Source organism: Sceloporus undulatus, unplaced genomic scaffold (genome assembly GCF_019175285.1).
Source record: "Sceloporus undulatus isolate JIND9_A2432 ecotype Alabama unplaced genomic scaffold, SceUnd_v1.1 scaffold_15, whole genome shotgun sequence".
NCBI lineage: Eukaryota > Metazoa > Chordata > Lepidosauria > Squamata > Phrynosomatidae > Sceloporus > Sceloporus undulatus.
This window is the reverse complement of record NW_024802937.1, coordinates 3574606-3595865: the sequence shown is the minus strand read 5'-3', so window position 1 is coordinate 3595865 and position 21260 is coordinate 3574606. Positions and strand designations below refer to the sequence as shown.

Here is a 21260-nt window from a genome sequence, read left to right as displayed (position 1 = left end):
TTGAATACAATCCCACATTTCCTCAGAAGTAAGTCTCATTAAGTTCCATGATGCTTGCTCCTAGGAAAATGTGCTTAGTGTTGCTACCTTAGAGGTTAAGTCCCTCTTCTTCCTCCACCAGCCTTGTTCTCTTCATAATAGGTTTTACATTGGATTATAGACTTTAAAGAAGCAACTTTTAAGTCTTACCTGCTGCTTCCCCTCCCCTTCAGGAGATCATAGTGGGCAACTTTTATTAAATTCAAAATGTATGGAAATTGGTGCATATAATGGTTTTAGCTATTCATTCTTCATTCCGCTTTGAGCCAGTTATTTTTCTTTAGTCAGCAATTCATACCAGGCACATGTGACAAATTGTCCCCAGATAAAAGAATCTGAGCATTTTGGAGTTAAGCATGATGTAGTTTGGCATTGTAAGCATCAATTTTTTATGAAGTATGCAGGTAATTTTTGTCTTTGTAGTGATTATATATAATTGTTTTCATAAACCCCAAAACTGTAATTTGAAAACTGAATAAACTACTTCTCTCTTATTCTTTATATTTAGCTGATTCTTCTAGCATTCCTTATTTATTTCTCTTCTGTTCTTATCTTATGTGAGTAATGGGACAAGTGGGTACTTTTTCCTTTTTCTCCTGCTTCCTTCATTTCTTGTGAACTGTGGCTTTCAATGACTATATATTTATGCAAAGTACTTCATCTGCCCCTCATCCAGTGCTTAATAAGATTTTGATTATTTAAAAAAATCTTAGTAATAGTACCTTTTATGTTGCAACACAGTTTTCAGACTGAAGTCCTGTCTGACTGTTTCAAAACATACTAGTTGAAACAGTATTAGATATTACACTTACAAAATTATTTGCTGTTCAACCTGTAGTCGTTGTTTTGACATAGTAAATGAATTTGTGACAAAGCATGAAAATGCTTCAGTCCTTTTTTTGTTTAGTTGTGCTTCTTACTCCTGGCTTGTCGTACTGTTTGGTAATCACTGATGGCTGCATGATATTCTTTTTTTTCTCTGTTAATTTTATGTAAGTAAAATGACAGCTAATATATATTTATTTTTTGTTTTGCTTTTTAAAAAATAGAATCAAGAATGGAGGGCTGGCTTTCAATACCAAACAAGGGAAATATAAAGCGTCATGGGTGGAAGAAGCAGGTATTTAAGAATCCTATTTTCTTTTTGCACAACCCATATATTAATTATTAATAGTAAAACCAAATATTGTCCACCACTATTGTAAATATATTTATTTACAATAGTGGTGGACAATATTTGGTTCACACTATGCAGAATACATACATTTATACATTTAAAATTAAAATGCTACCACATCAGTAAAACAAATTTCAAACAAGAAATTAATATATTCAAGAAAAGTATTATAGTCTAATCTTACTTTATTAAACTAAGAAGGAAATCAATTTGTATTACATAGGCTGCATCCATATTGCAGAAATAATCCGTTTTGACACCATTTTAACTATGGCTCAGTGCTGTGTAATTCTGGGAATTGTAGTTTTGTGAGACATTTAGCTTTCTCTGTCAAAACCTCTGGTGCAACAACAAACTGCAATTCCCAAAATTCCATAGCACTGAGACATAACTTTTAAAGTGGTATAAAACTGGATTATTTCTGCAGTGCAGATGCAGACATTTTTTCCTGATTTACAGTAATTAACACTTAGGCCTTTGAAGCTACTCATATCCACATACAAGTAGCTTCAAAAGCTTTATGGAGTTAATTACCTGTAAATCATGCAAAAACCATCCAGTCTTTAGGCTTATGTAGTCCCCTCTCCATTTTTTTCCTTATTTATTTTCTCACTCACAAACTGTAGTTTGCTAGGCCTGGATGAAATGTGATCAAAGCTACCAGTACTGTATGTAATGGGGAGGAGTGAGAGGTGATAACAAGATCTGTAACTTTTTATAATGTTGAGCCACACTCAACATTTGTGTTCTGTTTCTGTATAATTGGTTTTGTACCCTGAGAAATAGGAAGTGGGTAGAATTGCCTTTTATCATATGCAAATATGTGCATTAACAATTTCTTTCCTTTTTCTTTTTTTTACAGTATGTTGTGGTAAGCAGCAGAAAGATATTGTTCTATAATGATGAACAGGATAAAGAACAATCAAACCCATCTATGGTATTAGATATAGAGTACGTAATTCTAATATTAATTTGAAATAGCAAACCACCAAGATAATTTCCTAGAAAAAAAATGAAATATTGACTGTAAATGATAGATTTGAAAACTTGAGACAAACTATGAAGCAATCTAAGATTTGTGGCACTTACTTTCCACATCATGTAGATATCTTGTCTGGACTCTCTTAGATTTCCAATTGTCATTTCCCAATTTTATATGGGAGCGAAGACAGTAAACAGTGGATTAGATCCAGATCAGCAGTTTCATTAATCTTTTTCCTCAGTTCCCTTTTCATGATTCAGTGGAGGGTCATCCAATCCTACAGAGCAGGGTTTTGTTTTGTTGTTTTGGAAAGCAAAGGGGCTGCAGTGGAAAAGAGGATTCAGGATGATTACATTGTTGCCTGATTTTTGTAGTGAAAGCTACTCTGGATCCAATCCCTGCCAAGCACAAATAAAAACTATGGTCATAATTCAGGTTGGGACAACTGCACATGAAAGTGTCCTTTACATGTGCAGATATATTCTTTTTGGTGCTGTGGTGTTCCCACCCTCTTCACACAATGCCTACCCCTCCCCCCTTTTAAAGCCCCAAAGCCACCTCATACAGGAAAGATTGGACAGCTGTCTGGCAATTCCTCCCTCCTTCTGAGTGCAGTATAGCAAGAGAAGATGATTCTGCGAGTATATCATGTCTTAGCATCTTAACAGTTCAATTTTTTAACTTATTACAAAGTCAGTTTGCATCTTCATTAATAAAAGGTATAGCATAATATCATACAAGTCTTCAAATAATAAAATGCATTATAGTGCCCTGGTGCTGCAGTGGTTAAATGCCTCTACAGCAGTTACTCACTCACAACCCATAATATTAGAATAATGTAACCATAAGGTTGTGAGTTCAATACCAGCCAGGGACTCAAGGTCTACTCAGCCTGGCATCCTTCCGAGGTCACTAAAATGAGTACCCAGCTTGTTGGGGGCAATTAGCTTACCCGTTGTAAGCCGCTTAGGGATCACTTAAATGCACTAAGTGGTATAGAAATGTACTTGCTATTGCTACTTTAGGGTTTTTCAAATAGATAACTTGAAATATTCTTATAGTCATTTTACTTGAGCATGTCAAATTCATTTGGTGGACATAGTTTTTTCCATACTATCTGCAGTATTTTTATGTTCACATGTCATACCATTTTTTTTCTGCAGCAAACATGTAAAGTAGAAAATAAGTACAGTGCTCCCTCGGGTTACGAAATTAATTCGTTCCGCGGCCGCTTTCGTAACCCGAAAAGCCTTCGTAAGCCGAATTGCCATAGGCGCTAATGGGGAAAAGCCGCGTTTCGTGCGAAAAAGCGCCGAAAAGCACCAAAAAAATTTTTCGTAACCCGAAAAACATTCGTAACCCGGAACAATTATTTCCAATGGGATTTTTTCGTATCCCGGAAATTTCGTAACCTGGGTATTTCGTATCCCGAGGTACCACTGTACAATAAAGAGGTGAACATCTGATCTGGTATTCCTGATTGAGGTGCATCCTTCTGATGTGTGTTTGTAGACTGGAGTCTAAGAAAGTCTTTTGTTTGCTGCATCAATCACCAAAGTAGCATAATGTGGTTGTGGTAAATACAAGTGCCACATACAATAAGGAGCCACCCTAATGAATAAGAGATAATACAGTGAAATAATTGGTAAATTAATCTAGAACAATACCATGTCTGTTCTAACTACAATTATTAAAATGATTAATATATAAAATATTTATTACATTTCAGGAAATTGTTCCATGTTAGACCTGTGACACAGGGAGATGTATATAGAGCTGAAACAGAAGAAATTCCTAAAATATTTCAGGTAACACCTTTCATATAGAGATTTTAAAATATATTTTTCTTAAACAGTTTGTTCACTGTAATTAAAATGATAAAAATAATGACATATGCTTTTTTTTATTTGTCTCAGATTCTGTATGCCAATGAGGGTGAATGCAGAAAAGATTTGGAAGTAGAACAAGTACAGTCAGCAGACAAGGCAAATTTTCTGAATCATAAAGGTCATGAATTTATTCCAACGTTATATCACTTTCCAGCCAACTGTGAGGCCTGTGCCAAGCCCCTCTGGCATGTATTTAAGCCACCCCCTGCAGTGGAATGTCGGCGGTGCCATGTTAAGTGCCATAAAGATCACTTGGATAAAAAAGAGGAATTAATTGCACCATGTAAAGGTAAAGCACAGCCTCACATTGTATTTTGAACTGATTATTCCATGTACTTCTAACAATAAATTGGCTCCAGACAGTGGCCTAAATCTAATTGCTTGTTCTAGTTAGAACACTTATAAACACAAGAGGAGAGGTTTTCAAAGACAAGAACTCATACCAAATAAGACCATAATAAATAATTAAGCAATCCTGAAGAAGTATAAAACACATAAATACCCACAGCCTCTGCAGATAGCAAGTGAACAAAAATAAATAGCAGAATAGCAGGCCTGAATAAACTGCAACAATTCCTAACACAGACTATAACCATTCGTGGAAAATATCTATCTTCAATCATAACATAATGAAAAGAGACACAGAAAGCTGTCAGATCCATACGTGTACAATATAGGCATGATGCCAGACGACGAATCAATCACTCCTGGAAATTGGTGGAGTTATTTTGCTGTTCTTCCTCTGTGAAGTATTTTCAGTATTCAACATGTCAGTCCCCAGTGTTGCTTAAATTCACTGCATTGATGTATCAGTTGAAACAGTCCCATTGAATTGGTTCCTGAATGGCAAGTCAGGACTTATATAAATTGCATAGATTTAGTGGATCTGCTTGTTTAAATTAACAATTGGATTTAGAGCCTTAGTTCTTATTTAAATCAGTTTGATTTAAACCATGACGGACTTTCCCCATTGATTTTGATTGAATTTAGCTTAGACTGCAACCCCAAACACACATTTACCTGGGGGCAGGTTCTGTTGAAATTACTTCTGAGTAGACATTTGTAGCAGTGCGTTAGTAGGGATGGATATGTAATATGTTATTTTTAATGTTGATCCATTTATTTAGTCTTAACTAACTTAATTCCCATTTATTTTAACAGGCCTGCTGTAAGAATAATTAAACTTCAGTCAAACCCAGTGTTGTTTAAATTTTTAGTGTGAACAGTAGTGCACTAAAAACTAGACTTTTAAATCATTTCATTATTAACACTTCATTTCATGTATGCAACTTGGGTGTGTGTGTGGAACATGAATTTAAAATTCAGTTGTTGTTGTTGTTGTTGTGGCTTTACTTCGCGAATGAAGATTCAGGAAGGACCCATCCGTGCTTTCTACAAGCGCGTTGATGACATTGGATGTATCCTTCCAGCCTGTGCAATGGATTTTTCTGGTGGAGCGCAGCGTGAACTGGCCTCACCCTTTAAACCTGAGGTTCGACTGCTGAGGCCTTGACAAGCATGGATGGTGGCAGCGAGGTCCTCGGGTCGTAGGTTTGGTTAGAGTTTCCTTCTCTTAGATGGTTGACCTTACAGGGTTAGACGAGCACCATCTGCCCGGGTTTGGGATTAGAGTTTTCCTTCTCCTAGGATGGTTGCCATAAGGCTAGAGAGCCCATCCTGCCCTTTGGCGCTCTTGGTCAGACCCTTCGGTTGTGACCTGTCTGGCATGGGAGGCCCTGCCGGTGGCTATTATACCACCGCCAGCATAGCTCACAACTTCATTAGGGTACGCAAGCCTCTCCCCAACACAGTCAGCGCATAGCTGGAGTTCAGTACTGTATTTGTAACTAACTAATGGGTCCCACACATAAATTCATGTTTAGTTGATATAATTTGAAAATGTAAGGATTTTAACTTTGGACAGGTAGAGAAGGAAGAAGGACTCACATAGGGGTAATGTGCTTAAGTGGAATAGAAGCTTTGGGAAATAATAAAGAGATTTGTCAGCTGCAGAAAGCCGCCTCAGTTAAACATGTTAAATATTGCAAAGCAGTCATCTTTATCTAAGGTCTTATTTAGTTATTTAGAGGACAGTACATTTTCAAGCATCATAAAAGCCATGTTCCTAAATGAATAAAGCTGAAGCTCTCTATTTTACCTGAGGCTATAGAAGTGTTTGAATAATTTTAGAAGAAGGTTAGTATTCCTTCAAAGACACCATTGCCTACCTCTATTATAGGAAATTTGCAGCAACAACAACAACAAAAATACTTGCTTTCCTTGCCACAAAAAAACTGTTAGTCCTTTGTTTCAACAGTGACGGTCTGACATACATGTGTCATTTATTTATTTTAATTGGACAGTTGCCTGTATAAAAAAATCTTAATTCAGTAACCATATGAATTTTAGTTGACTGAATAGTCAATTTAAATCTCCATAAATTTCTATATGACAAAAATGGTTCCTAAACATGGTTCAGGAAGGTGAATGCATGTATCATAGTGGGCATCGTTTTGGAAAATACATCCTGCTTCATGCAGGAAAAGTGGGTCTCTTGCTAATGTTTCCAGGAGTGGCATCATTGGGGGTGCACAGGCTGCGGCCTGCACCGGGTGACACCCCAGAAGAAGGGTGATATCTGCTTGGGACCTCCTCCCACTGTGGTATAAGAAGGGCCAAGGACACCTCTCCTGACCTGCTGTGGTGACACTAGTCCCCTCATGAGAAGGCTGGTGCAGTCCCTTCCTGGCTTCATCATGGTGGGGCCAGTCTCTGATAATGCACCAGCGAAGAAAAGGGCTGAGCAGTCCCCTCCTGATTTCATCGCTGTAGCACTCATCCCTGGTGACACAGCAGTGAAGGAGAGGGCCAAGCGCTCCTCTCCTGACGTGGTTGTGACACCACCAGTCGCCTGAGGATGCTAGTGATAAAGCAGTGAAATAGAGAGCTAAGCAGTCTCCTCTTCATTGTTGTGATGCCACCAGTCTCCTCATGAAGAGGTCAGTGATGCAGCAGCAAAGGAGAGGGCCAAGCTGTCCCCTTCTGACTTTGCCATGGCAGTGCTGGTTTCCTCATGAGGAGGTAGGTGACGCAGCAGCAAAGGAGAGAGGGCCATGTACATTCCTCCTGAGTTCGCCTTTATGGCAATGGCCTTTGGCCACCCTCCAGCAGTTCCCCCACCCCATGCTGGGTGACACCAAGGGTGGGAATGCCATTGGCTTCCAATCTTAAAAGTCCTTACATTCATACATATTTGTAATAAAGAGTAAATTTGAAAGCCAGTTTAACATCTATGAACTGATTAATATATGAACATTTTAACCAATTATTTGACCAAAGTTTGTAATCCTGATTGAATGTTAGAAATTAAGCTGTTTTCCAGATATTTAGCTATCCAGAGAAATGAAAGAAAACACAAATCTGATATATAAGATACTATTTTTAAATGCTGTGTGCTTATTTATTATCTTTTCACAATATAATCAGTAATAATCATGGTTGTATGATGCCCTTGTTTTAATTACAGTATGCTTTTTCTTTTTTTCTCTTTCTCTTTCTTTTGATTTAATAGTGAGTTATGACATAACTTCAGCAAGAGATATGTTGTTATTGGCATCCTGTCAAGAAGATCAAAAGAAATGGGTTACTCATTTAGTAAAGAAGATCCCCAAAACACCACCGTCTAGTTTTGTCCGTGCGTCACCCAGAACTCTTTCTACAAGGTCCACAGCAAATCAGTCATTCAGAAAAGTTAAGAATGCTTCTGGAAAAGCTAGGTGAGACACGACTGGAGTAGGTTTTACTTATTTTTCAGTAGGAGAGTATCTGTATGTAAAATAATTGACATATGCAAATAGGATTACATTAATTAGGTAAACCTCATATAAAGTGATATGTTTAAATGTGGTTTCTAGTTAAGGACAATTTGTAACTGCAGTGTAGCAAATCATCTTTTACTGTAGCTCAGGAGCCGTCAAATGCCAGGATTTGGCATGAGTGGGTTGGCACCAGTAAGACAGTGAAGGGGCCATACATCTCATTGTCACACCCTATCTGTGATCCAGGCCCAAGGGGACTTTCTGCAAAATGGTCAATAGTACCTGTTCTAAGCTCTGGGACTACTGTTGGCTGTTTCACTATAGTTTCAGGTATGTTCAGCTCCTCCTAAACATTTTTAGGTCTATGAAGGTTTGCTTTTTTCTTCAGACTAGCAAGTGATTAGATTTCCTGTCACTTCCTTGTTTGAAAAATGATCTGTGCAGACTGAAGAAAAGCTGGAGAGAGCAAAATGTTTTCGTATGTGGTGAAATGGCTAATAAAGATCCCTGGAACTAGGGGTGTTGTCTGTTTAGGTGTTGTGGTGTGTCAATCACTAGCGAGCATGCAAAAATGGCTGGAAGTGACTATACAGTCAGCCCTCCTTATCCATGGATTTTGCATCCAGGGATTCCTCCATCTATAGTTTGGATTTTTTTTTAAATCCAGAATGCAAACCTTGATTTTGCAATTTTTTTAATAAGGGGCACTATTTTACTATATCATTGTATATTAATGGGATTCACGGAGATCTTGGAACTAAACCTCAGCTTATACCAAGGGCCCACTGTACTTTGTCCACCCATGTTATACCACATGTGAATGTAATTATATGTTATACCCTATGTGAATGTAAAATGATTAATTGGAGAGATTTTAAAATCTTAATGCCTTTTGAGCAAATGATTCTTCACAGTAGTATATAAGCTTAAAGAGAAGTATATATAGTTTCATGTTTATGTATCATAATCTGATAACCATAAAGAAAGTATGAAATGAAACTAAGCCTTTAGTATTCCTTCCAAGAGAGAGAGGTAGCTTGTTTTCACTACAATCAGCTGTATTTTCAGTACTTATTTTCAGATGTTTATATTTTAATAAGAAAATAAGAGATATGAGCTTAAAATATATTGGGCTAAATTCAGCTATTAGTCTCAAGTAAGTTGATCCACTGAATGATTGGGACTTGTGAAATCAGCACTTAAGTAAATGCTATGATTATGTGTATGTGTGTGTGCTCTGGGATTAACGGATTTAGCTTCAGTGTTGTTAGTGTTTTCCTAAAAAAATATTGTTCTTTGTATCATCAGAGTTTTGCCTCATCATTGCTGATTTTGTTTAGACTGACAGTATGTAAACACTACAGGAATTTGGTTCTTCATATAACTCTGTGCCTGTTTTACTATCCTCTTCCATATTTGATCTAACTTTTTAACAAGATATTTCTCATACTAAATCTCTATCATTGTCATTGGTAGCTATTACTTTATGTAAAGCACAATAATAGTGTATATTATTTGGAACATAAAGCATGTCTTTTGAACATTTATACAAAAATGCTTCCAGATGCTTAACTAGCCTGCTTTAAGAAGTTTCCTTGTACACCTGGAAGTGGCACAAGATACTTCACAATTTACTAGTAGAAGAATTACTCTTCTTTGCAAAGAAAGGTCATCCACCTCTTGTGGGTGATAGAAATAACTATAAACTTGAGATTTTGTTGGGAAATTGAAATGAAATGGGCATCAACCATAAGAGTGTACTTAAATCACACATTTAACCAGTGATAAATAGCTCCTTAAACTGATACCCCATGGATTATCCTGAAAGCCATATAAAACAATACAAATTTATCCTATAGTAATGCTTTAAGATCCCTAGGTATATCTTTGCAACTGTTCTTTTAATAATAATGAATCTTTTTTTTACTAAAGTGGGCATCATTTGTTTTAAAGCATTATTGTGTGCTGGGGGAGTTGAGTCTCATTTAGATGTCCCTGTTGACTACCATCCCTTACTCTGTTTTTCATACCCTTTCTTCATTCTGTTGAATTAATTTGTTCTGTATGTGCTTTTACTTTTCTTTTAGCTCAGTTTTGCCAGAAGTCTTAGTTATTGCTAATTCTTAATTCCATATGTTAATAGAGTCTTATAAAATTCAAATCATATTTTCTTAGAAGGCAGGAAATTTCCTTCATTATGTCATATACCTCAATTCTTCTGATGTATTTTTGTGTACGTAAACTATTTCTCAAAGTTCTGCAGCATAGACTCCATCCATACATGGAGAGAGAAATTCCAGAGGTGCAAGCAGGATTCAGAAAAGGAAGGGGCATTACAGACCCCATTGCAAACATACGATGGCTAATGGAGTCCGTCAAAGAATTAAAAAAAAAAAGAATCAGCATGTGTTTCATAGACTACAGCAAAGCATTTGATTGTATAGATCATGAAAAGCTGTGGAACCAAAGACATGGGGGTGCCGCTACACATGATAGTCCTGATGAGGAGACCACCATCAAAACAGAATTTGAGGAGACAGAGTGGTTCTCAATTGGCAAAATGGTCAGGCAAGGCTGCATCCTGTCACCCTACTGGTTTAATTTATATGCTGAAAACTACATAAGAAAAGCAGAATTAGAATTGGAAAAAGGAGGAATTAAGATAGGAGGAAGCAACATTAACAACCTAAGATATACGGACAGCACCATAATATTAGCAAGACATTCAGGAATTGGAACAGCTAATAAGGACAGTCAAAGATGAAAGTGTAAAGGCAGGTCTGATGCTGAACATAAAGAAAACAAAAATAACAGCTACAGAAGAAATACACAAATTCAGTCTAGACAATGAGGAAATTGAAATAGTTAAATAATTCCCATATCTAGGATCAAACATTGACCAGAATGGAGACTGCAGTCAATAAATAAGAGGACTAGGAATGAGAAGAGCAGCTATGAAAGAATTGGAAAAGATACTGAAGTTGCACCTAGACTCTGGGATGACCTGCCGGATGAGATCCGTCAGATTACCACCTTGGAAACCTTTAAGAAGGCTATTAAGACGGATCTCTTCCAGCAGGCCTTTCCAGACTAGGTCCACCTCTATTTTCCTGCCCCCCCCCCCACTTCTCTCCCCTTTCCCCCATCTCTTTTTCCATCCTATCTGGTCCCCACTATACATTTTTTTAAACAAATCTTCCATTGATTTTAACTATGATTTTATACTACTGTTTTAATATCTGTCTGGTTTAATCTCTTTTTAGTATTACTGTGTTTTTATACTGGGTGGGAGGGATAGGAGTTTTAGAATTTTAACTGTATTCTCTTTTATTGTTGTAATCCGCTTGGATTCCAAGAGATTAAGCGGAATATAAATTATTATTATTATTATTATTATTATTATTATTATTATTATTATTATTATTATTACTGAAGAGAAAAGACATACAACTGAGCACTAAAGTCAGAATCATTCAGGCCATTGTATTCCCAATTACCATGTACGGATGGATGCAAGAGCTGGACAGTGAAGAAAACAGACAGAAAGAAAATCGACTCACTTGAGATGTAGTGCTGAAGAAAAGTACTTAGGATATACCATGGACAGACAAAAGACAAACAAATGGGTTCTTGAACAGATCAGACCAGGGCTCTTCTTGAAAGCTTATGATAATCAAGTTGAGACTATTATACTTTGGCCACATCATTAGTTGGCATGGATCACTAGAAAAAAACAATAATGCTAGGAAAGGTAGAGGGTAGAAGAAAGAGAGTAAGACCACAAACCAGATGGATAGACTCGATCAGGTTATGGGCAAGGGCTTGCAGGATCTGGGCAAGGCAGTGGAAGATCTCATCCACAGGGTCACCATGAGTTGGGACCAATTCAAGAGCAGCTAATAACAACAACAAACCATTTCTTCACTATTTTCCTATCTAATCCTTGACATTTTGGTATTCTTTAATCTCCCTCTGGCTTTTTGTGTTTTCTGTATTCAGTTTTTTAAGGAGAAGGAATGATTCATGGATAGCTGTTCCATAACTGAAAAAAAGGCAAACCTTTATTACGTAAACACTTTGCTGGGTTACCTGTTGGTTTAAAACATAGAAGTGAAGTTTGAGGTTTTGCCTGAACATTTTGGCATTTTGTTTGCATTTTATATCATGTACTGGAGTGACAAGCACCAGAAAGATGAGATTCAGAAATTTCTATTTTGTTGGCCTAAGGGCTGGTATCTAACTCACTAGTGCTAGCCTCTGTGGATCTCTCAGGAGCTCTCCTTCCTCTGTTGCCAAATGGCTACCTTCTTTGCACAAAGCCTGTTCTTTACATTCTTCTTTGTCATCTTGTTTTCAAGCCCACTCAGGCAAGTCTTCAAGAGGTCTGAATCTGGAGTTATACAGCAACAAGTGTCAAGTGGTTTTATGCCTTGAGAACAGGACAGACTAGAGAAGAAACTTGCTGCTCCAGATCTGCTCCCTAAATCGCCCACACCCATTACCCTATTGGCACTGCCACTTAGTTCTCAGCTTCTGGCCCAACCTGCCACATAGCCACATCTTCTGGACCTGCTGGCTGCACTATGGGGAAACAGCTACATATTGCCTCTCCTCTCCCCCATGCAGAATGCAAATAGGGCACTTCACAAAGGTGTGACAGTTCATTGTGTAATTGCTGTCTACTAATTATTTACCATAATTAGCACTTGCTGTAGAGCACTCTGTTTACTGTTACTGCCTTCCTACCTATGAACAGAGTCCTCTTTGGTGTATAGGATGCTACATCATCTGGTAGTAACACTAGTGATAGGCAAGTTTGCTTACTTTATTTTTTAATCTAGAATTAAGCTCTCACTGAAAAAGATTGTCAAAAAAGGGTTAGAATTATATTTTAAATTTTGAAGAGATTATGTCTCATTTCAATCTGAAGTGCTTGTACTTGTACACTGACATCCTTGAAATCAATTAGACTTTAAATAATATTTTATTTTATTTATATGCTGCTTTTCTCCCAAGCCACCTTGAGAGAAAGGTGGCATATAAAATAAACAAATACATAAATGCTATAAAAACTGACCAAATATCACTGTATGGAAAAGGCTTGTAGAATGGGCCTATTGGTGATTGTTGCTGTTGAATATCTCAAAACATACTATAAGCTGTAGAAAAAGTTAATGTTGATATCATTGAATTTTGATGTTTTCTAGTTTTTTCTAGTTTATTGTGGTTTTATGAAGCTTTAGGTTGCCTTCAAAATTTGGAGAGCTGAGTAAAAATAAAATACTGTATATACAGTTTATAATTAATCCATAAGTATTACCTTGCATTAGATTTCATGTCATTTTTTTCCTGTGACTGTCTTTATTTCCATTTCTCTCTGGATGGTTTTTCTGCTATTTTCTGGCCACTAAAACATCATGTAAAACTTCATATTACATATTTTCATTCTCTATATATACTGTAAATGATAAAATATTTATGAAAGGGAAACAAAAGTATTTATGCTACCTATGTTCTTTCTCAGAAATGCAGGTGCTCACAGTATACAGATAGATATACAGCACATCAGGGGATCGGATAGAACATGATCTACATTTTTCTAAGAGCAAATCTTACTACCATAATCTACAGCATTTAAAACTGCCAGTTCCTTTTAGGCTTTTCTTTTCTTAACATTCAGTTACATTCTTAGATGCTGCATGTACAAATGTCATTGCTTGGGTCCTGGATGTTTTAAAATTATGCTGTCAACACAGCCTGCTTAAACATTGTTTAGGAGACAAAAAAAAACCCTTAAATTTAAGAATGGGAAAATAAATTTTCTTCTTGACAGAACAGCTCATTTGCTTCTCTCTCTCTCTCTCTCTCTCTCTTTTTTTTTTTTGCACTGACCATACGTTTAAACCTTTGGAATAGCTTCTCTCTTTTATTCAGCATTAGCAAACAGATCACTTCTCCTAAACCATATTTTTTTTCATATGGAGTATACAATCACTCTTCATAATTAAATCGCCATGAAATGATAATTTCTAAATTTCAATAGGTCAAAGGAGTATGGCTCTGTGGGGGACATTACCCATTCAGAAAACTCAAGTTACTGGTGAGTAGCTTTTGTTTTTAAACCCTGGCACGTGATTCATGTGACAGTAGTAAGAAAGCAGAATTGCTTTCTTCTGCTAATGAGGAAGAGTTTTCTTATAACTGATACTATTTTTCAAATTGTCTTTTGAGAGGTCTGTTGCTTTCATTTTCTTTGCATCCTTGCAGATCACTTGCTAGGAATCTTGGTTAATGCTATGTGTTCTTCTTGAAACTGTTGGTAGAAAACAGTATGCATATTTTCTCAACAGTCTTAATTCTGCTGTGAAGAATATGCCATGGTGATGGGATCGATTCTTGGAACAATTACATTTCACTAGTATGCTTTCTATCTCTTCTGTAATCTTGTGGTGAAGGTGCCTTTTATTATTCTCAACATAGTGTCATCTGAAAAAGATCTATGGTAATTTTTAACTCAACCTTATAATATTGAGGATATTGTTTAAAACTGAGTGTACTTGGGTAAGTAAGATGTCTAGGACGAAACTACTAGATGTTTCACATTAATTGTATTGTTTTAACATTTCCTAGAGAGAGAAGTAAAGTAGCTCATATTTTTTACCTCTCAGTTTGTCTTGACTATCATAGTCTTTCTACAAGAAAGCCAGTTTAACCTACCCGGAGCTTCTAACCTTCTTCCATCCAAGTACTATGCTTGCTCTGAAAACTTTCCATTCTGTAGTTATTCTACAACAGGATTGCAAGTTCACTAACATTTCTTCTATGTAGCTTACTAAAAATGCTACTGTCTCCTATGCCCTGTGTACCGGCACATTTACATCTACTCCACAGGTCCTATTCTAAATCCAGAGGCAAATCTCACTAAATTAGGTGAGATGGGTGCTTATTAGGAAGCAGGCTTTTTCACTGGTGGCCTAACATTTACAGAACACTCTTCCTAGAGAAATGTTCATGGTAGCATATTTTTGGTCTTTTGATCACTGAGTAAAGGCATTTGAATTGATCCAGTCCTTTAAAATGTCTTCAAATAATAATTTTATGTCTTTTTTTTTAAAAAAAGAATATTCAGTCAGCCTGCTATATCCATAGATTCTTTTTCAGACTATTCCACTTTTGCATGCTGTCAGTAGGATATTCTTCATTGGCTAGCTGTTTTGTAGCTTTCTCAGTTTTCTCCATTAGGTGGGAGCGGTAACTTGCTAGAAAACATTTCTGTGGGAAATACGGAGAAGGAACCAACAGTTTCTCCCACCCTTGCCTCCCTACAAAGCTCCTCAGAGGAGTCAAACTGGAACTGCTGGCTAATTAGGGACACAAACAAACGTGTGGACGACAGTTTGGTCAGAGTGTAGGTTGTACGGAATATTAGAAGAGATACGAGTCTGCACTAATATTGAAGACTTCTTTAACATGAATGGGGGAACTTAGTGCATTTGGCCTTGTGGTAGACTAGCTCTATGAACCTACTTTTTTATTTCTCCTTTCTGCAAGGCTCTTATCTTTCATTGAGCTTGTCTGTTTCTGTGTTTTAGTAACCAGTTGATATGCCCCAGAGAAGAAGACAGGATTAAAGCAGAAGAAACTCAGCATTAATGCAAAGACCATATTGCAAGGGGGGAAAAACTGATTCACTGTGATTTCCCACCATTATTTGTATTTTAAGCAGTAGTCGATTAAGTCTAATATCTTGAAAGGCTATACAGAATACTTGTTTTTTTAATCTAAAAATCACTACCACTACTCATTAAGACAACAACTGTGATATTTCACTATAATGTCAGGCTGTTCTAGAAATAGCAATAAATATTACTCTGTAGGCACTTCCTAAAATAGTAGTAGAAAGGTTAAAATCTAAGCATGCTCTATAATAGTGATGGTGAACCTTTTGGAGGCCAAGTGCCCAAACTGCAACCAAAAACTCATTTATTACAAAGTGTCATGTCCCTCTGGGTTTCTAGTAAGAAACTCTGATAAACTCTGTGCTGGGGCGACGGCACATGTGCCCACAGAGAGGGCTCTGAGTGCCACCTCTGGGACGCGTGCCATAGGTTCGCCATCACTGCTCTATAGGGAATTAATTGCTCTGATTCGCAAAATACATGATTGTCTGTTAAGTTTACAATCAAGATTTTCTTCTCTTTAGACTGTTTCCTCAGTATTCAGACCTTCCTGCCTCAAGATACAAAGCTCTTCTGAGTCCCCCCCCCCCCCCGAATAAAACTTGAAAGAGCTCTGTCCTTATCTGTTCTCCCATAAACTATTCATTAATGTAAGGTTAAAACAGACAAACAAAAATTAACCAGCAATTCACAATTAAGTTTATGAACAGATGACAAGTACCATTAGTTTGAAAATATTTAATAGTTTAATAACGCGTGGACTCGTTACAAAGTGAGTTCTACTTGTGTATTTGAACTAAAATAAACTTGTCATCTGCAGAGTTTTATAGTAGATATTTTATGTTATAGTGTTACCATAAACTGAGATCTGTGAAAATATAATAGCCTGAATAACTGTATGTATTCATTAACTAATGTTTTTGAATTGTATTCTTAAATCAAAATTTAGTTTGTGTTTTAAATTTGGTGCTAAGGGGTTTGAAAATTAAATTGTGTTTTTAAAGTGGCTTGAATCCTGTGCTAGGAAAAAGGAGGTATACTAAATAAATAAACAAATGAGAATAACTGTATGTATGGTAGTTGTTAAAAAAAATTAAAATGTAATAAATAACAAATATACAAAATTTTGCTTTATTATGGCAAAGTACCAGTAGGAAGGTGGGGGGCAATAGTTCAGTCCATGAAGATCTGGCTGCTTTGAGCTCCAGGAAGAAAAAGGCAGGTGCACTTCATTTGAGAGAGTACCTTCATTTCCCTCCCACCCTGACAGCTGATTCTCCATTGTTTGAATTATCATGGTCTGAATTGCTTATTAATTTTACTGTATGTCCAAAATCTTTAATATGGCAAGACTTCTGTATTATTCTGGAACATTAAAAAATTCATAACAATGTTTAAGTCACCTCAGTCACTTGCTCTAATAGTACACCAAGTTGTCTTTATCCACTGATTTTTTTTATCCATGGATTCAAGCATCCATGGCATCAAAATATGTTTTTTAAAAAGTATACACTTTTATTTATTTTAGTTCCACTTAGGGGCAAAGCAGACAGGCCAAAAGGAGCAGCCAGAGGCTGCTCTGGCCCCAGTTGCTCTGGGACCACTGGAACCAGACAGCCCACTCCCAAAGTGGCCCACCACCATGGTCTCAAACAGGCAGCTGGCAAGAGAGGCTTTTTGTCCCTCCTTTTTCCAGCTGCTTCGGGAGCATGTCATCTAAACGCCACGACCCTGAAGTGACCAGAAGCCACTGTATTTGGCCTGTCTGTTTCGTGCCAAAGAATACTAAATCAGCAACAGGATATGTGTTAACAGAAAAACACTTATAAGGGAAGCTTAACAAACAGTTCCATTAGGGTAGTTATCCAGGTGGCATTGTACAGTTAGGATGAAAACAAAAGTTCACTGAGGGAGCCTTTCATCTTGTGGCTGGGTTCAAGCAGAAAGTGCCTCTCCATAAGTAAGCAGTTCCTGACAGTAGTCTGAGCCAATGTGAAGTAGTGGTAACATAAGAGTTGACCAGTGCTCATAAAAGAATTGTGATTTCTTTTGTCCATTACAAGAATTGGTGGTGTAGGGAGGTTTTTCAAGTAACTATATATTTCACTCTCGAGTCCACCATTTTTCCAGAGTTTAAATCTCCTGTCTTCCAGTGGGCAGCTATTTCAGTTCTTGCAGCAACCAGAAGGAAGGTGATAATGCCCTGTGTTTCAAAGCATTGTTTTATTTGGTATACAAATGGAGTAACAAAAGTGCAGGACAAAAATGGATGGTTTGTTGGGTGATAAGTGTGATCTGGTTTATGACCTTTGTCCAAAAAGCTCTAATTTATAGACATTATATTCTCTTATAGAGATAGGAGCCAGTCTGCAACCCCTCCAGCATGATGGTGAAACATTTTTAGTTATTCTTGATAATTGGATGGGAGTTAAAAAACATCTGTGAATTGTTTTAAGTATTCCATTTGTTGTGCTAGTTGATCTGGACTTATAAGGGAGAGAAGACCAAATATGGAACCAGTTTAAGTCTGTGATTTTCGCCCCAAGGACCTATTCCCAAGTTAGTCTAGGGAAACGGCTCAGTTTAATTTCTAAAAGACTCTTGTTTAAAACAAACCCTAGATGTTTCTGGAAAGTGAAATTAATAATCTCTAACAAAAGGACTATGCAGCAGTTGTGTTCATTGGATCCTTACAATGATAATTTATTTGCTTGTTTTTAAATATAAAGAGACCAGTGAGTGGTAGATATAGGAATGTGCAGGAAGTTTTTATTTTATTTTACAGTACCTTTAAAAATATTCCTGTATTATAGACATGGCAGAATGCAAATTTGTCGGTGTCTTGGCTGGGGTTGAATTTTGATGTTCCTGAACCCTTGAGAAACTTGAAGAACTTTTTTGTTTTGTTGTGTTCTTGGCACAACATACATTGCGCAGTTTTTGCTTCTTTTTCCATTATTCATTTCATTATGCAACCCTTCTTAGTTTGATGTTAATTGTGAGTTTAAATAAAATGGAGGAGGTAAGTGAAAGGTATATGAAACAACACTGTGAACTGACTCCAAAATTGTTCAATCATACAGGGCCTACGAAAGGGTAGAGTTCTGCTAAGAAAAAAAAAGTTTTGTATATGTTTCAAATGGTTGCTTTGAAGAGCAGCTCCACTGGTTTAAGTAATACTGTATATGTTAAATATAAATGCTGATTTGTTGAGGCAATTCTAATAGTGTCTTTTCTCTCTTTCATTCTGTTGCAGTTAACAACATGTGCAGTGCTCCATGGAATCTGGCATGGTGCAGTCTGAGAAAGCTGGCCTTTTTTCACCATGCAGAACAATACGGATCGGTTTTTTCCCTTCCAATGCAACATGTACAGGCTTCAGGGCTAAGACTATTACTCTCTCCTCCTTGCTTTGGCATAAAAAGCATACTGAGGGTGTCTTATTGCGGGTTTGCCTTAAAATAGATTAGATTAATTATTACTGTGTAATGCAAGTAAAAGCAAATAAAGCTTAGCTAGAAATAAGGTTAAATTGCTGCCTTTCTTGGATTTCAGAAAATAAGGAAAAATTTAAATGCCTGTCGATCTTGATGGAAGGCAGTGAGCTTTTCTCCTGTCAGTGAGAATATGAGGACTATTTACCCTGTGGGAGGGGTATTTATTTTGGAATAAGCACACAGACTTGAGTATAGAAAGAAGGTATCTCAAACTGAGAAGAACTGAATTTTCTTTGGAGACTCAAAGCTGTGCTGATGAAAACAGAAAAATTTGCTTGAAAAGAAAGCCGTACATAATCACTTGAACTTCAGTGCCTTTTCTGCATTGTTTTTAATGCTAATAATTGATTGTGAGACAGCTCAAAGTGTTACATATTTTTGCTTTACAAAATACTAATTCTGCATATTTGTAAAGGGGGAGAAAATGAGTAATTGCATATAATCTATGCATTGTTGCCAAGCCATACAGAATTGTACTACTAGAGGCATTAGAACTAACAGTTAAAATACTGAGTTTGAAAGCATATTTTGGTACATAATTTTTCTATAATTTGTATAACATATCGCATTAACAATTTGAAGTGCAAATTACAGCACGCACACACACACACACACATATACACAAAATGTATGCACTGTTTGAAATGTAAATTATTGTTAGAACACTTTTAATGGATGTTGCCTATTTAGTGCCTTATTCTGAGAATTGTTTTACTGCCATGTCAAATGTGTAGAAATCTCAAATATCTATTATTGTGTGTTGGTGGTTTTATTGGATCAAAGTATTGTAGGTTCTAGTTCTATTTGCCAGTGTACAATTTTGAATGAAACCCACATGTTACCGAGAGATTATTTTAATCATTATATGAACAGTAGTAAATTTTTACTTCATTAAAACAAATAAAACACCTACAAGACTTTAAAATTCCAGACAGTACAGAAATTGAATAATTTGAATTCTTGCTTTGTAGCAATGATATTATTGTGGTATGAACAGTATGGTTTATTTTATTTTTTAACCAAATACCTCTTCAATAATTTATAATGGCTTTGCAGTTGTGTATTAAATATGAAGCACTGGAAAACTGATTCGTCTTCAGGACGATTTGCATGTTTCAAGTGGTGTTGAAAGCCACACTAATGGATATGTAATAAACATATCTTATATAATACGATAATGACCAATGCTCATTTAATACAGAATAAAAGTAATTTATGGAAGAGCTATTTTGAAAATGACTGTGGTATTTTTCTCCAGAATACACTTCCTAGGAAGTTTTGGAAATTATTGTGCTTTACAAACAGATAAACTATCAGCATATTTAAATCTGATACAAACTTGATAATTTTTTTTAAGTTACATTTTTATAATGTCATACTGCATTTTAATACAGGGTAAAATAGAAAAATTCTCATAGGATTGTGAAGACTTTATTTTGATATGTGAATTGTTAGATCCCATTTACTTAATTAACATGCAGTGATTTTCATCAAAATTCTATCAGGTACACAGCTCTTTAAAAGAATAGTTGCATATGCTTTTAATTTATAATTAAGTCATGGTTAATAGTAAATATATGTCAAGCTTTTTCTGCACTCTGGAAGTCAGAGATATTGTTCTTTTGTGATACAAAACTAACAGTAAGATTGGATGGTGGTGGCCAGATAAGATAGACAGTGCATGGTGGAAAGAAGGTTTAAGAGGAGTTAGGCTGAAGCAGAGGAAATGGTGAAGAAGGCCAGAATTGTTCAGATATTTTTGAAGGCTTTGAAGAAGGAAAGGGAAGTGATTTGAGATAGCAAGACTGCTGTAGGTATGGAGAGCATAAAGCACAGTGGGCAGAAAGTGAGAAGGAGGGAAAGAGAGGGCTGTAGAAGTTGCAATTGTGGTAGCCAGGAAGTGAGAAGTGGTATAAAAATAATTAAGAAGTGAAGGAGAGAGTTGAGTATCTTAAATGTGTTATAGGGGGTCAATAGTAGGAAGGCCATTTTGGCTATGGTAAAGGGATGGAGGAAAGATCTGAAGGGAGATGGTAAGAGGCCAGCAAGCTAATGGTTAGTGATGTTTACTTCTCCTGATTCAAAAGGTGAGGTATTTAACATTGTATTTTCTTGAATGATTAATTAATTGTACATGTTTCCATGAAGACAAAGTAAATGTTTATTTACAAATGGGTAT

At 36.4% G+C, this 21260-nt stretch overlaps 1 protein-coding gene across 2 annotated transcripts in view; it reads left to right on the top strand.

Moving 5' to 3' along the window:
• LOC121917336 (rho-associated protein kinase 1) overlaps positions 1 to 20918 on the top strand; it is a 100075-nt gene extending 79157 nt beyond the window's left edge. Inside the window, exons 28-34 of one of the 2 annotated variants that reach the window (XM_042443232.1) lie at positions 1089 to 1159; positions 2079 to 2167; positions 3928 to 4006; positions 4115 to 4376; positions 7659 to 7863; positions 13949 to 14005; positions 18841 to 20918. In XM_042443232.1, the coding sequence (XP_042299166.1) occupies positions 1089 to 1159; positions 2079 to 2167; positions 3928 to 4006; positions 4115 to 4376; positions 7659 to 7863; positions 13949 to 14005; positions 18841 to 18844 (767 nt within the window). In that variant the 3' untranslated portion in view covers positions 18845 to 20918. The remainder of the gene's footprint in view (positions 1 to 1088; positions 1160 to 2078; positions 2168 to 3927; positions 4007 to 4114; positions 4377 to 7658; positions 7864 to 13948; positions 14006 to 18840) is intronic. The other variant, XM_042443233.1, reaches the window with a different exon arrangement.
• The last annotated feature ends 342 nt before the right edge of the window (positions 20919 to 21260 follow it).